This window comes from Rhinopithecus roxellana, chromosome 17 (genome assembly GCF_007565055.1).
Source record: "Rhinopithecus roxellana isolate Shanxi Qingling chromosome 17, ASM756505v1, whole genome shotgun sequence".
Lineage (NCBI taxonomy): Eukaryota > Metazoa > Chordata > Mammalia > Primates > Cercopithecidae > Rhinopithecus > Rhinopithecus roxellana.
The window spans coordinates 5,024,147-5,039,966 of record NC_044565.1 but is presented as its reverse complement, the minus strand read 5'-3'; the positions used below and the strand labels follow the sequence as shown (position 1 = coordinate 5,039,966).

The 15,820-nt window shown below is 66.1% G+C and overlaps 1 protein-coding gene across 21 annotated transcripts in view; it reads right to left on the bottom strand.

The window, feature by feature from the left end:
• Positions 1-12: 12 nt before the first annotated feature.
• The window catches only part of PLEC (plectin), a 62,297-nt gene continuing 46,489 nt past the window's right edge, over positions 13-15,820 (bottom strand). For 19 of the 21 annotated variants that reach the window (XM_010375262.2, XM_010375263.2, XM_030920938.1 and 16 more), the window contains 13 exons: positions 14,983-15,135; positions 14,743-14,897; positions 14,534-14,660; positions 14,244-14,427; positions 14,012-14,169; positions 13,700-13,878; positions 12,734-12,872; positions 12,290-12,646; positions 12,132-12,215; positions 11,860-11,964; positions 11,671-11,769; positions 7,402-10,782; positions 1,075-7,293 (listed from right to left, as the gene is read on the bottom strand). In XM_010375262.2, the coding sequence (XP_010373564.2) occupies positions 1,075-7,293; positions 7,402-10,782; positions 11,671-11,769; positions 11,860-11,964; positions 12,132-12,215; positions 12,290-12,646; positions 12,734-12,872; positions 13,700-13,878; positions 14,012-14,169; positions 14,244-14,427; positions 14,534-14,660; positions 14,743-14,897; positions 14,983-15,135 (11,340 nt within the window). Of the gene's footprint in view, positions 7,294-7,401; positions 10,783-11,670; positions 11,770-11,859; positions 11,965-12,131; positions 12,216-12,289; positions 12,647-12,733; positions 12,873-13,699; positions 13,879-14,011; positions 14,170-14,243; positions 14,428-14,533; positions 14,661-14,742; positions 14,898-14,982; positions 15,136-15,820 lie in introns of all 21 variants that reach the window. The other 2 variants (XM_010375265.2, XM_030920937.1) reach the window with 1 other exon arrangement.

Sequence of the window (15,820 nt, the reverse complement as noted above, 5' to 3'; positions counted from 1 at the left end):
AGGAGGCACAGGAAGGTTGGAATTGCTTTTATTGGGGGCGGATGCCGCAAGGCCCCGCCCACGGTCAGGTTAGTGTTCTGCCCTTGCAAAGGCGTCAGCAGCCTGACACCTCCGCCTGCCACCCGCCCAGGGTTAGTGGAACATGCAAAGCTCGGAAGGTGGAGGCAGGGGTGGTTGCTGCTGAGGCCAGGGCTGGGTGGAACAGGAGGGTCAGCACAGAGCCTGGCCGGCGTCCCTGGGCCCAAAGAGGGCTGGGGCTCCCTAGGAGAGAGACGGACAGGCGGCACCCCAGGGTGGGGTCCACAAGCTGAAGGGGCCCCTGGACCCACCAGGAGGACAGGTCTGCAGCTCGCAGCCATGCCAGCTGGAACGTCCGTCTCCCCACCGGGTCTGGGTCCTCAGGGCCTGGGGTTAGAGGCCGACATGGAAGGCACTTACTAGGGAACAGAGGCTGGAGGCTGACGCCGGAGGCCAGAGGTCTCAGGAGTGAGTGGTGGGGGTGAGCTGGAAAGCACAGATCAGACAGCACTGTGGGGGCTGGGCCCGAGGGCCTCGTCTTCCCATGGGGAAGGGGCTTCTCTGGGTAGACTGGGAGAGAGGCTGACTGGGGCTCCCCGTCCCCAGCAAGGCCTACCGTGCAGGCCAGTGCTAGAAACACCAGGGCAGAAACGCCAGCCCAGGGCTCCAGCCCTGAGAGGCTGAGGGCCCTCTACTGACGGGGCTGAGCCCAGCTGCCCTGTGCAGCTAGGACGGGCAGGCGGGCAACCCTGGGGACAGGAGGGTGGGCTGGGGCCCAGCGTGGGACCCTCCAAGGCACCTGGCTGTGTGAGTGGCAGGTAGAAGGGAGTGGGGAGACCCGAAGGGGTGAGGCGGCCAGCAGGGCTGGGCCAGCCCTGTCCCCCAAGATCCAGGCTGTCTGGACAGCAGATATATATTAATATATTAGTCTAGTCTTTTTGGTTAAACTTTAGGCACCACTTGGGAGGAAGACACCTTTAAGCGTTGAAAACGGCCCCAGCGCCTCGGTGGGAGCCGGGCTGGGCCGCATGCAGAGCAGGGTGGGCGCAGGCAGGCTCAGGCCACGGCAGACTCAGGGCCCCCCACAGAGGCCGAGGACCCTGAGGCGTAGCGGCGGCCGTAGCCCGAGGAGGAGTAGGAGGACGAAGAGAAGGTCATGGAGAAGCCAGAGCCAGTGGCGTCAAAGCTGCCGCGGCGGGAGCCGGCCCGGGAGCCGGTGCGGGAGCCAGTGCGGGAGCCTGTGGTGGAGCCGGAGCCGCTGACGCTGTAGGGGCTGTAGTAGCCCTTGCTGGACTGCGCGGCAGCCTCCAGCAGCCGCAGCCCTGTGCCCTCCTCCACCATGCTGCGGTCCAGCGCGTCCTTGTAGGAGATCTTGAGCTTGGTCTTAGGGCAGGTGAGGTACTTGGAGTAGGCGCCCACGTCACGCAGCTTCTGTGCAGTGCGGGCATCCACCGTGCCGCGCTGCAGGGCCTCGTCCAAGGGCACGCGGCCCGGTGTGTCGGGTTCAATCAGGCCACCGGTCAGGTACTGCACCTCCAGGAAGCGCTGGCCGGCCTCGTAGTAGAGCCAGCCCTTCTTCAGGGCCTGGGCGGCCGACATCTTGGTCTTGGTGCGTGGGTCCTCAAAGCCGCAGAAGGCCTTCTGGGCCAGGTTGATGCGGTCCACCATGATCTTGTCCACCAGGCCCTTGTTGACAGCGTCGGTGACAGGGAAGCGCTCACCGGTGCTGGGGTCGATGATGCCCCCAGTGCAGGCCTGCGCCTCCAGCAGTCGCTGCCCTGTGATGTTATCCACCAGGTTGCGGTGCATGGCCTCGGTGATGGACACCTTCTCCAGCGTCTCCGTGTCCAGGATGCCAGCCACGGGGCCCGTCTCCTCAGTGGGGTCTGACCAGGAGGCCAGCTGGGTCCTGGAGACGGCGGGGCTGATGGGGTAGGAGGAGGAGGATCCCACGGAGGAGGAACGGGACCGGAAGCCACTGGCATTGCCCGAGAGCATGTCGGCGAACTCGGTGATGGAGAGCGTGCCAGCGCGGTACTGGTCCAGTGCCGAGCGGTCGATGAGGTTCTTGGCAATGGCGTCGTCAATGTCGTACTGGCGGCCGGAGCGGCGGTCGATGATCATGGACTTAACCACGCCGTCCGAGGAGGAGATGGTGATCTCCTCCCACTCACACTCCTGCTCAGACAGCTCCAGATACGTCTGGTGGTCAATGAGGCCCTTGCGGTAGGCCTCGTACACGGACATCTCCTTGCCCGTCTCGGGGTCCACGATGACCACTCGGCGCTTGCGCACGGAGGACTTGGAGGACGTCTTACGCTCCCGCTTCTTCTCCTTCAGCGGCAGGAGGCACAGGCCCGTCTGGGGGTCGGTGATACAACGCTCCATCAGCTGCAGGTAGGTGAGGTTCTCCTCCGTGTTGGGGTCAAAGAAGCCCTTGGTGTCGTCCGAGGGGTCGGTCAGGATCTCGTTCATCTCCTCGTCAAAGAGGCCACGCTTGTAGGCCACCTCCACGGGCAGCCGGTGGCTCTCCTCGGGGTCGATGATGCCGCCCGTGGCGATCTGGGCCTCCAGCAGGCGGATGCCGTGGTCCTTCAGGATCAGGCCCTTCTTCATGGCCTGGAAGAGGGAGATGAGCTTCCCAGAGTAGGGGTCCTTATACCCGGTGACGGCTCGCTCGGCCGACAGCAGCTTGTCCTTGAACTCGGGGCCCACAATGCCCATACGCACAGCCTCCTCCACCGTCAGCTTCAGTCCCTTGATGGGGTCGATGACGTACCCGGTGGCCGCCTGCGCCTCTAGGAGCTCAAAGGCCGTGCCAGGGCGGATGATGCCCTTCTTCATGGCCTGGTACACCGAGAGCCGTTCCTTGGTGGCGTCCACGAAGACGCCAGCGATGCAGCTGGTGCCTTCCAGGAACTTCTGTAAGTTCTTGGTGACCTCCTCGATAGAGGTCAGGCCCTCCCGCAGCTGCAGCGCCGTGGCCTCGTCCATGACCTGTGAGCGCACCAGCTCCTCCACGGTGATCTGCTTCCGCAGGCCACGGAAGGTCAGCTTGCGAGCGTCCGACAGCGGCAGGAGCAGCTGGCCGGTGCCATCGTCACGGCGACACCGTCTGAGCAGCTGTGTGTAGCTGAGGCGCTCATCGGTGGACGGGTCCACGTAGCTGCGCACCTCGCTGGGCTCGGACAGCTGGTCGTGCGTGTCCTTGTTGAGGTAGCCGCGCTGGTAAGCCACCTCCAGCGGAAGGTGGAAGCCCAGGCGGGGGTCCACGATGCCACCGGTGGCCAGCTGGGCATCCAGCAGCCGCAGGGCCTCCTCAGTAGGGATCAGCTCCTTCTTCATGGCCTGGAAGAGCGAGATAGTCTGCTCAGTGTAGGGGTCGCGGTAGCCGGTGACCGCCCGCTCAGCTGAGAGCAGGCGGTCGTGCAGCTCGGGCCCCACCAAGCCCTTCCGCACAGCCTCATCCACAGTCAGCCGCTGCCCCTTCACCGGATCCAGCAGGAAGCCCGTGGCTGCCTGTGCCTCCAGCAGCAGGCGAGCCACCTCGGCACTCAGCAGCCCTTTCTTGAGGGCCTGGTAGATGCTCAGTGTCTGCCTGGAGCCGGGCAAGTAGACGCCGGCCACGCAGCCCGTGCCATAGAGGTAGCGCCAGGCAGACTCCGCCTCGAGGGCCTCACGGAGGCTCCTGGTGCCCTCCCGGAGCAGGTTGTAGGTCTCGAGGGAGATGATCCGAGCCTCGTAGAGGTCCTCAGCCGTGAGGTGGCGGCGCACGTAGTCGTAGGAGGCCAGACCCTGCTGGCGGATGATCTCTGTCTTCTCAATGATCTCAATGATGATGATGATCATGCGTTCCTTGGTCACCCGGCCAGCCTGAAAGTCAGCCATCAGCTGGGCCCGCTGCTCCTCGGGGATCAGGTCCGACTGCATCACCTCCCACAGGGACATGGTGGAGCCGCCGTGGCTGCCGCCGCCAGGAATGTCAATCTGCGTCTCTTCAAATGCCCTTCGTGTCTCCTCCTCAGTGTACACCTGTGTGGTCTCCACCACCTCAGCCTTCTCCGCCCCTTTCAATGGCAGGAGGCGCAGGCCCGTCTCAGGGTCCTCTACGCAGCGCTCCAGCAGCTGCCTGTAGGTGAGGTTTTCGTGCGTGTTGGGGTCGAAGAAGCCCTTGGTGTCGTCGCTGGGGTCCGCCAAGATGCGGTTCATCTCCTCGTTGAAGTAGCCGCGCTGGTAGGCCACGTCCACGGGCACGCGGTGGCTGTGCACGGGGTCGATGATGCCGCCCGTGGCGATCTGGGCCTCCAGCAGGCGGATGCCGTGCTGCCGGAGGACCAAACCCTTCTGCATGGCCTGGAAGAGGGAGATGGTACTGCCTGAGTAGGGGTCTCTGTAGCCGGTGACAGCCTTCTCGGCCGACAGCAGCTGCTCATGAAGCTCGGGGCCCACCACACCTGCCTTCACGGCCTCGTGGACATACAGGCGCTGGTTCCGCACAGGGTCCACCAGGAAGCCAGTGGCCGCCTGCGCCTCCAGCAGGAGCGCAGCTGTGCTGGGTCTCAGCAGGCCCCGGCGCATGGCCTCGTAGATGGACACCTTCTCCTTGGTGTCCTCCAGGTAGATGCCGGCGAGGCAGCCACTGCCCTGCAGCAGCGTCCGCACGGAGCCCAGCTCCGAAAGGTCCTTGACCGTCGTCTTGCCGTCCTTGAGCTGCTCAAACTGGGCTCTGCTGAGGACCCTGGAAGCCAGGAGCTCGCTGGCTGGCACAGGGGCACGGAGGCCGCTGAAGGACAGCCTCTCCTGCCGCAGGGTCTCCACCTCCTCCACGATGGTGATGAGGATCTTGATGACTTTCTCCACGGTGACCTTGCCGGTGCGGAACTGACGCAACAGCTCCTGCCGCTGCTCTGCAGTGAAGTACTCAGAGCTGATGAGCTCCCACACTGTCACCATCCTGCCCTTGAAGCCGCCCACGGGGACATCAACCGGGGTCTTCTCAAAGGTCTCACGGGCCTGCAGCTCTGAGTAGAGCTCCTCCTGCCGGGCCCGAGCAGCCTTCTCTGAGAGCGGCAGCAGGCTCAGCCCGGTCAGCTGGTCGGGCCGGCACCGCTGCTGGAGCTCGCTGTAGGTGACCGGCTCCCCTGTGCTGGGGTCACAGTAGGCCTTGGCGTCGGCCCTTGGTGCTGACAGGGCCCTGCTGGTCTCCTCGTCCAGGAAGCCTCGGGCGCAGGCAACATCCAGGGGCACGCGGTGGCTCTTGCTGGGGTCCACGACACCGCCCGTGGACAGCTGGGCGTCCAACAGGCGCAGGCCCTGCTCCCGGGGAATGAGGCCCTTCTTCAGGGCCTGGAACAGCGAGACACTCTGCCCCGTGTAGGGGTCCCTGTACCCCGTCACAGCCTTCTCGGCTGACAGCAGCTTCTCATGAAACTCGGGGCCCACCAGGCCGGCGCGTACTGCCTCGTCCACGGTCAGCCGGGCGCTGGTGGAGGGGTCGATGACGTGCCCGGTGCCGGCCTGGGCTTCCAACAGGGCCACAGCCACGTCAGATGGCAGCAGGTCTTTCTTCAGGGCGTCGTAGATGCTCAGCTTCTGCCCTGCCTCCTCCAGCCATACGCCTGCGATGACGTTGGCACCCCGGAGGGCCCGCCGCACAGTGTCCACCTCGGCCACCTCTCGCACAGAGCGCTCACCTTGCTGCAGCTGGAGGTAGAGCTCGCGGTCGATGACCCTGCTCTCCAGCAGCTCGGCGGCTGGCACCAGACTGCGCAGGCCCTCGAAGCAGAGCTGGCCCTTCTGCTCCTGCTCCTCCACCACCGTGATGATGATCTTGATGATCTTCTCCACCGTGATCCGGCCCGTGCGGAACTGCCGCAGCAGGTCCCGCCGCTGCTCTGCTGTGAAGTATTCCGAGTTGATGATTTCCCAGATGGTCACTGTCTTGCCTTGGAACTTGCCGAACGGCGCGGACACGGTGGCCTTCTCAAAGACATCCCGGGCCTCGGAGTCGGTGTAGACCAGCTCCCTGCCCTTGGCAGCCTTATCCGTGAGTGGTAGAAGGCGCAGGCCCGTCTCGGGGTCCTCCACGCAGCGCTCCAGCAGCTGCAGGTACGTGAGGTTCTCGTGCGTGTTGGGGTCAAAGAAGCCCTTGGTGTCGTCGCTGGGGTCTGCCAAGACGCGGTTCATCTCCTCGTCAAAGTAGCCGCGCCGGTAGGCCACGTCCACAGGCACACGGTGGCTGTGCACGGGGTCAATGATGCCACCCGTGGCGATCTGGGCCTCTAGCAGGCGGATGCCGTGCTCCCGGACGATGAGGTCCTTCTGCATGGCTTGGAAGAGGGAGATCTGCTGCCCGGTGTAGGGGTCCTTGTAGCCAGTGACGGCACGCTCAGCCGACAGCAGCTTGTGGTGCAGCTCGGGGCCCACCACACCCTCCTTCACAGCCTCATTGACAGTCAGCTGTCGGTTCCGCACCGGGTCCAGCAGGAAGCCTGAGGCTGCCTGAGCCTCCAGCAGGATGAGGGCCGTGCCAGGGCTCAGCAGCTGCCTCTGCAGGGCGGTGTAAACGCTCAGCTTCTCATTGGTGGGCTTCAGCAACAGCCCTGCGATACTGCTGTGGCCCTGCAGGTAGTGGCGTACATCTTCCCGCCGTGCAAGCTCGTCCACTGTGGTGTGGCCCTGCGCCAGCCGCTGCAGCTCCTCCGCACTCAGGATGCCCGCCTCCTGCAGCCTCTGGGCTGGCACCTTCTGCCGCAGGCCATCGAAGCTGTGCTCCGGCTCTGCCTCTGTCGCAGGGCCATCGAGTGCATCCCGGCCGTTGGGCAGGGTCTTTGTGGCAGCCACCTGAGAGGCAGTGACCTCCTCTGAGTGCGCAAGTGCGGCCCGGTGCTCCTCCTCCAGGCGCTGCAGCTGCTCACGCAACCTCTGGTTCTCCTCAGCCAGCAGCTCCTCCTGCTGCCGCCGCTGCTGCTCCAGCTGCTGCAGCTCCTCCTGCTTGCGCCGCACGCCCTCCTCGGCCTCATGCTGCCGCCGCCGGGCCTCCTCCATGCTGGCCACCAGCCGCTGCCGTTCCTGCTCCATCTGTTGCTGCTGCCGCTGCTGCTCCTCACGCAGCTTCTGTGCCTTGGCCACCTCGTCCTGGAAGAGCTGCTCCAGCTTGGCCTTCTCCTGCTCGATGAAGCGCTCCCGCTGTAGAAGGCTGTCCTTCTCAGAGAGGAAGCTCTGCTGCAGCGCCTGCGTCTCCTGCAGCAGTTGCTCCTGCTGCACCGTCTGCATCTGCGAAAGAAGAGGATGTGATCAGGGACCGCGAGCCCAGGAGCACCCACCCCCCACGGAAGCAGATCCCCAGGCCCACCCGCCCGTCGCATGGAGAGGGGGCGGTACCTCCTCAGACTTGAGCTGCAGCAGTTTGGCCTCCTGTTGGAGCTTCTCCTTCTCACGCTCCAGCTCAGCAATGGCCTCCCGCAGACGCTCGGCATCGTGGTCACTCTGCTGTCGCTGGATCTCCAGTGTCTGCACCAGCGTCACCTTCTCCTGCGTGGCAAGCTCTGTGCGGTGCAGCTTCTCACCGATCTCCTCCGCCTGCTTCCGGAAGCGCTGGGCGTCCTCCTCAGCGCGGGCCTGGGCCCGGCTCATCTCAGCCATACGCAACTTGAGGCGCTCAGCCTCAGCGCTCATCTCCAGCTGCCGCTGCCGCTCGGCCTCCAGTGTCCGCTGGAAGCCCTGCGTCTCCTCCGCCAGCTGCTGCGCCATCTGCTCCTTGTCCTCCTGCAGCCGCCGCGCCTGCTCCTGTGCAAGCTCCTTCTGCTGCTGCAGCAGCTCTGCCTCAGCCTTGAGTCGTGTAGCCTCCTGCACCGCCTGCATCTTCTCCTTGAGCATCTTCTCTGCCAAGGCTCGCTGCTGTGCCAGGTCCTCCTCTGCCAGCTGCCGTAGCCGCGCAGCCTCCTGGGCTGCCACGCTCAGCCGCGCGGCCTCCTCCGCCACCTGCTTCATTTTCTCAGCCTCCTCCTGCAGGAAGCGCTGCGTATTGTCCTTGTCGCGCAAGATGAGTGTACGGTTCTCGGCCTCGATGCGTGCCTTGAGCTTGCTCAGCTCCTCCATTTGCACACGCACTGAGAAGAGCTCCTTCTCCACCTGGCTACGCTGGTGTGCGGCCTCCGTGGCCTCCGCCTTCAGCCGCTGCAGCTCCTCGTCCAGCAGGTTCTTCTGGTGGTCGGTCTCCTCCAGCTGCAGCCGCAGTGTGGTCAACTCCTGCTCCACCTGCGCCTTCTGCCGCAGCGTCTGTTCGGCGAACTTCTTATGCTTCTCCATCTCTGCGTCAGCTGCCTGCTTCTGCCGCAGGGCCGCCTGCTCTGCCTGTGCCCGTCGCGCTGCCTCTTGCTCGGCTTCCTTGCGCAGCTTCTCTGCAGCCGCCTGCGCCTGAGCCCGGGCCTGTGCCTGCTCCTCTGCCGACTGCTTCAGCCGCTCGGCCTCTTCCACCTGCCGCCGGGACTGTGCCGCCTCACGCTCCGCCTGCACCCGGGCCTCCTCCGCCTCCTCAGCCGCCCGCCGGGCGGCCTCTGCCTCGCTGCGTAGCCGGTCCAGCACGCTCTGCTCCTGCTGCAGCGTCTGCTGCAGCTCTTGCTCCTTCTGCTGCACTGCGAAGGCGTGCGCCTTCTCTTCTGCCTGCAGCCGCTTCTGGGCAGCCTCCTGGGCCAGCTGCAGCTGCCGCGCCGACTCCTGCTCTGCTCGCTCCCGCAGGCGCCGCGCCTCCTCCACCTTGGCTTTCAGTCGCTCAACTTCCTCCAGCGCCGCCTTCCGCTGCCGCGCGGCCTCTTCCTCGGCCGCCAGGCTCTTCTGCACGCGCTCCTCAGCCTCACGGCGCCGCTGCTCCTCCTCTGCCGCCAGCTGCCGCTGCCTGGCAGCCTCCAGCTCGGCCTGCTCCTTGCTGCGCAGTGTGTCCTCCGCATTGCTGCGGATACGCCCCAGCTCCAGCTCCAGCTCCGCCTTGCCAGCAGCCGCCTTCTCAAAGCTCGCCTTCAGCGCCAGGATCTCCTCCTCCACCTGCCGCCGCTGCCGCAGCGTGTCCTCCACCAGCCCCTTCTGCCGCTCCAGCTCGCTGTCTGACGCCTTGCGCAGCTGGGCCAGGCGCTCCTCAATGTCAGCCTTGTGTTGCGCCGCCTGCTCCTCCAGCCGCCGCCGCTGGAAGGCCTCGTCCTCCGCCAGCCGCCGCAGGCGCTCATTCTCTGCCTCCTTCTCCTTGAGCGCGATCTCTGCCTCCGTCTTGAGCCGCGTGGCCTCGCTGATGGCGGCCAGCTTCTCCGCGAGCACCCGCTCTGCCTCGGCCCGCTGCCGTGCTGCGTCTTCTTCAGCCAGCTGCCGCTGCCGCTTGGCCTCTTCCGCCAGGGCACGCAGGCGGGCGGCCTCCTCGGCCAGCTCGCGGAACCGGCCGGCCTCGGCCTCCAACCTCTGCTTGGACTTCTCGCTGGTGGAACGTGACTCCTCCTCGGCCCTCGCCTTGCTGGCCAGCAGCACCTCCATCTCGGCCCGCACCTTGGCCAACTCGGCTTCCAGCTCCTGGCGTTTCTGCGTGGCCGCAGCCGCCTCACGCTGTAGCCGGGCCAGCTCCTCCTCCAGCAGCTGCCGCTGCTGCTCCCCCTGCTCCGTCTCGGCCCGCAGCCGGATCAGCTCCTGCTCTGCGGCCAGGCGCTGCTGCGCGGTGCCTTCCGCCAGCTGCCGCTGCTTCTCCAGCTCTTGTTCAGCCAGCTCCCGCTGCCGCACGGCCTGCTCCTCCGCCTTGCCGCGCCGCCGTGCCTCGCGCTCCGCCTCCTCCTTCTGCTTCTCGGCCTCAGCCTGCGCCAGGCTCTTCTGCTGCGCCACCTCCTCCGCCTGCAGCCGCAGCCGTAGCGCCTCGTTGGCCTTGAGCTGCCAGCGCTCCAGCTCCCGCTCTGCCTCCTCACGCGCGCGCTCGGCCTCAGCCTGCTGCTGTGCCCGCCGCTCAGCCTCCTCCCGCAGCTGCGCCACCGCCACGTGTTCCTCCTGCAGGGAGCGCTCCAGCTGGGCCGTCTTCTCCGCGAAGGAGGCGCGTTTGCTCTGCAGCTCCACCTCTGCACTGCGCTGTGCCGTCTCCAGGGCCACCTGTACCTGCCGTGCCCGCTCCACCTCGGCCTGCCGCAGCCGCCGCTCCGCCTCCTCCGCCTGCAACCGCAGCTCCTCCAGGGCCTGCAGGGCCCGCTGCTTCTCGCGCGCTGCCTCAGCCTCGGCCTTCACGCGCAGGGCCAGCTCCGCCTCCGCTTGCCGCTTACGCTGGCTCTCGTCCTGCACCTGCCTCCGCAAGCGCTCGGCCTCCTCCTGTGCCTGCCGCTTTTGTGCCTCCGCCTCCTCCGCCCGTGCACGCAGGGCCTGCAGCTCCCCCTCAGCCCCACCACGCTGGCGCTCAGTGGCCTCCAGCTGCAGGCGCACCACACGGATCTCCTCCTCAATGCGCAGCCGGCTGCGCTCCGCTGCCTCTGCCTGCCGGGCCTTGGCCTGGATCTCTGCCTCCGAGCTCTGCCGCAGCTGCTGCAGCTCCTCCTGGATGCTGCGCTTCTGCTGCTGCGCATCCACTGCCGCCTCCTCCCGCCGCACCACCTCCTCCTGCATGCGCTGCTGCAGCTCCTTCGCCTCCCGCTCCGCCTGTGCCTTTGCCTGGGCGTGCGCCTCGGCCAGCTGCCGCTGCTTCTCCAGCGCAGCCTCCACCTCGGCCAGCCGCTCGCGTTCCTCTGCCCGCTGCTGCTCAGCCAGCCTCTGCGGCCACAGCAGAGAGAAGAAGAGAAGCAGAGAGTGTGAACACGGGCAGGCACCAGCGCTCACAGGGCACGCACCGGCACAGTTCACTAAGACAGCGCGGAGCAGGGGTCGGGGAAGACAGAGGCCCCAGCCCGGCGGAGGAGACAGCGTGCACCCGCCCAAGGCACTCGGGCAGCGATTGCAGCCGGCCCCACTGTGCTCACCAGCCTGGGGAAGGAGGCCCAGGCGTCCTCCCCGCTTCCCGCAGACAGGCGACGGAGACGGACAGGGAGAGAGAGAGCAAAGCAGGAGCTCGGAACCTGCGAGCCACGCCCAGCACGCAGCCCTGCCTGAGCTCTGCTGGACACCAGGGGGCCTGGCTCCCACCACTGGACCCCTCTCCCCAACCAGGGTGGGAAGCCTGGGTGGGGCAGGGTGAGGCGAGGCGGCCAGCGTGGAGACAGCAGTGCAGACCCGAGCCAGCTCGGAAGAGGATTCAGGGCCACGCAGAAAGTAAGGAGAAGCCAACAGGTGGGTGCCTTGGAAGACCCCTCCCAAGCCCCACAACCCAACACCCCCGACTTCTGGCAGCAAAGGGTTGAGCGGAGAGGCCAACGCAGAACGCCAAGGTAGAGCACACAGGAGGCCGCTGGGCTGCAGAGGGGATGCTCACGAGGGAGGAGAGGTGGCGCCAGCCACTGTGGGGGAGCAGTGTAGCCGCGCCAGGCCAGGGGGCAGGCCACAGGTGGGGCAGGCTGAGCTGGGGGCAGAGGGTGCTGGCAGCGCCAGCGGGGAGAGTGGGGAGGGCCACAAGAAGTGGCCTCAGGCAGCTCCTCTGGCTGCGTGTGGGCCGCAACAGGTGGTGAGATAGACCCCTCCGCCCAGCCTCTGCCCAATGGGCTGTACCTCCTCCTCCTCCATGCGACGCAGAGTCTCGCTGATAAACTTGATATACTGGCTCGTGAGTGTGGTCAGCTCACTGTAGCGTGTACGCAGGTCCACATACTGTGAAGTACAGCCAGGGTTAGCCCTGCAAGAGCCACAACTCAAGAGGCCCGCCAGCTCCTCGTCCAGCTAGGTTCAGCCCCGCCCTACCTCCTGGATGACACTCTCTGACCCGGACTGGACCTTCGGCTTCTTGGCCGGGGAGGCCACCGGCTCAAGCTGCGCCTTGTATGTGACCAGCTGGAGTTCATAGTCCTGTGGGAATGCACTGTGGTCAGCCACCAGCTCTGCCCTCTGGTGACCCCTGTCCAGCCCCCAAACCCTCACACAGGCTTTCCCTGGCATGGCCCAGGCTCAGGGAAAGCCCGCTGCCCTGGCAACAGTCCTGGACTTGGGGCCTGGCGCAGGCGGCGGGGTCTTACCTTGATGGCGTTGATGTACTGTTTCGCAAACCTCTGGCACTCCTCGACCTTCTCGCCATGGCGCTCGATCTCCTCCACAAGGGCCTGGGGGACGGTGCGGTTAGAGCAGCGGCCGCAGGGCATGCCCAGCCACCCTGTTCCCACCGACTCAGGCCCACCTTCTCCTGCCGCAGCTGCTCCCGCACAGCCTGGCTGTTGGCCAGCGGCACGGCCTGGATCTGCTCCTGCCGCTGCCTGGCGTCCTGCAGCCAGGCGCCCAAGGGGTCTGCGCTCTCGCGGTAGTAACGCAGCTGGCGGCCCAGTTGCTCAAGCTCACGCTGCCGCACGTCGGTCTGGGCCAACACAGCCTGCCAGCGCTCAAGCAACTGGGCAACCCGCTCCCGCCAGCGCTCCACTTCCACGTCCCGCTCCCCGTGCCGCTGCTGCAGTCGCTCCCCCACCTCCTGCGCCCCCCGCAGCTCATCCCGCAGGGCGTCGAACACGGGCTGCTGTGCCTCAGCCTGGGACCGCAGCTTCTGTTGGGGACAGGAGGGGCGTGTGCAGTTTCAGCTGGGCCCGCTGTACCCCCATCCCACCGTGAGGTCCAAGCCCCGAAACAGTACCTTCAGAGAGGCCTTGGTGGCCTCGAGCTCCGGGAGGGTGGCCGGCACGGCCTGGGCCTCTTTGAGCTGCTCCTCGTGGGCCCTGAGCACCTCCTCGGCTCCCTGCGTGCTGTGGATCACCAGGCTGATGGTCTTGAGCCTGGCGGGAAAGCACGACTCAGGGCCAGGACATGGGGTTCGAGCAACAGCCCAAGGGGATGGAACCCGAGCCACAGCGACCCAAGGTGCTGCCTGCCAAGCCCAGACCCAACCCTGGGGGGTCGGCGGACCCTGTGGTCACAGGCTTGCTTCAGGGAGAACAGACTTGGGGAGAAGGAGGCTGGGAGCCTCTGCAACTCAAGGACACTCAGGCCCCAGCCTGAAGAGGGAAGAGGGAGTGTGCCAGCCAGGAACGGCAGACCCCAAGGCCCTGAGACAGGAAGAGCCCACTCTTGACAAGAGCCCACCATGACAGCAGTGTCCTGGTGCCCACACAGCCTGGAAGCATAGTTCTCAGCCCTTGCAGCCCAAGACCAGGTAAAGGGGACACTAGGGTGGAAATGGCACCCTGTAGCAGACAGTGGCAGCCCTATCACTGTGTCGGTTTTGTGAAGAGTAGATAGGGGGTGGACATGTGGTTTGCAACACAGGAAGAGACTATGACATAACCCATTGGAAATAAATGCCAGAGGCCGTTAAATCCAGGCCAGGAACAAGACAGACAAGAGGCAAGGTGCGGAATTCCTTACTATACCGCTGAAAGTGGATCCACAGCCTCCCCACCTCACTCAGCAACCACCACCCAGCTCCACTCTCTCTTCCCCACACCCAAATCTCATCACCAGGAAGTCCCCTGGCCACCACTGTAGAAGAGCATGCAGCCCCGAACTCTTCTCACCACCTCTGTGGCCGCCACCCCAGCCTGGGCCTCCCACCACCTGGCCAGCACCTCCCAAGCCCACCTCGCCTGTGGCCAGGTGCACTCACTTCTCCAGGTAGATGGCAGACAGGCTGCGGACTTGCTCCAGCTTGCCCAGCGTCAGCTCCAGCTCTGAGCGCAGCGTGGGGGCCGCAGGTGATGGCTCTGGCAGGGCCAGGACCTTCTCGGCCTCGGCAGAGAGCCGGGCGACCCCTTTACCCAGTCCCTCCACCTCCGCCTGCGCCTTCTGCAAAGACAGGGAGTGGGAATGCACTTACCACCAGGCGCAGCACACAGTGCCCCTTGAGGGCCGAAGGAGGGAGGGTGGGAAGAGAGATGGGGAGAGGGATGGGACTGGACAGGGTGGGGACAACCCCTGCCTGCTGCTCAGCGATGCGCTGTGCACACTCCCGGGCCGGCTCTTTGTCCAGCGGCAGCCGCAGGCGGTGCACGGTGCGCGTCTCACAGGCCTCCAGCTGCAGCCGGATGTCTTTGAGCTCGGAGATGCAACGCTGGCAGCGAGACTCTTCCTGTGCACCTGGGGAACACATCCGGGTCACTCCACTGCCCACCTCACACCAGCCCAACCGCCCCAGCCCTGCCATGCCCTACCCTGCTCCAGGCTCTGCAGTAGCTGCTGGTAGTGGTGGCTGCAGGAGCCGTACTCGCGCTCGGCCATCAGCCGGTCCTCAGGCCCAAAGCCGCCTGCGTCCTGGCTGTCCCGCAGGAAGGCCTGGTAGTGCAACTCCAGGCTGTGCAGGGCTTGGCGCTGCTCCTCTGGCTTCAGGGTGCGGAACTGGGGGAAGCACGTGGGGCTAAGTGCCGGGCGAGGCGGCTGTGCCCTGCAGAATGCCCCTCCCCTCCTCCCACCCAGAGAGCCCCTGGCTGGGGGGCAGGCGTACCGTGGCCAGGGACCAGGAGCGGATGAGCTGCACGTCACGGCGAAGGCTCTGCCAGGCCAGAAGGCTCTTCATGTCCACGTGCAACTGGTGCCACAGAGTGACCAGGGCCTGGTGCTGGGCCTCCAGCCTGGCAGGTCAGGGCTGTAAGTCAGCATCATCAGCGTCCCACCCGCCGTCCACCCCCCACCTGCTGAGCCCCTGCCATCCACCTGGTGACAGCCTCCTGGGCCTCCTGGTTGGGCGGTGGCACCAGGAAGCACACGGAGGGCACGGCGGCCTCACTGCCGGAGCTGCTGAGCACCTTCCAGTGGGACGGCTGCGCAGGGCCCACCAGCTGGCACTCGTCACCCTTGTGCACGGTTACCTGGAACGGGCAGAGTTGGTGAGGACACAGCCACACTGTGCCCTGCCTGGCCACGCCCCCCGGTGGAGCCTGGGCCTGCCCTCACCTCCACCTGCTTATAGTCGCACACGGCCAGCAGGGGCAGGCGGCTCCGCATGGGGTGGGCTGGGTGGCGGGGCTTCAGCTGCACGATGACCTTGGCCCGCTTGGCCAGGCCTGAGAGGTGCCCCTTGTACTCGTTCAGCTGTTCCTTTTCGTCCTGTGGGGGAGGAGCAGCATCCAGACAAGGGCCATGGAGACCCACAGGCCTGCCCCAGGCACCCCCAGACTCTGGACCAGGCCTGTGGGGTCCTCCTGATGCTCCCGGGGTGGCGGCACTTGAAAACAGGAGGTGTAGCTGGGACGGGCCCCGGGGGTTGGCCCCAAGCAGACCTATGCGCCCTCGCTCCTTCCCAACCCAGATAGAGCACCCTCCTCTCACCCCAGCTCACCACCATGTCCTCAGCTACGCTCTGGCCCCTACAGTGCCTTCACCCCTTGCCCCTCCCCTGCAGGCTGCAGAAGGTCACTACCTCCTCCCATCCCACCCCCTGCGGGGGCCAGGCTGCAGGATGTACCTGGGAGCTGCCGGCTCTCCCCCAGGCCCAGCCCTGCCGACCTCAGAGGCCATTCCAGCCTCCAGTCCCTTTTCCCTGTTACTCCCCACTGTGCCCCCACCCTCCTGGGTGATCCCACTCCTGCCCCCAGAGCACGAAGCCCAGCTCCACTCTGCCCACTCCAGATCTCAAGCCAAACAGCTGCTGCCCCTTCTACAGAACAAGGGCTGGCAACAGCTGCTGCCTTCAGGCTTCTACTAGCTCTGTGGCTGTGGAGATGGGGGTGGCCCCACTCAGACCGGATGCCTCTTGGCTCCCCACACCCTGCCTCATTCCCCCGTCAGCTGA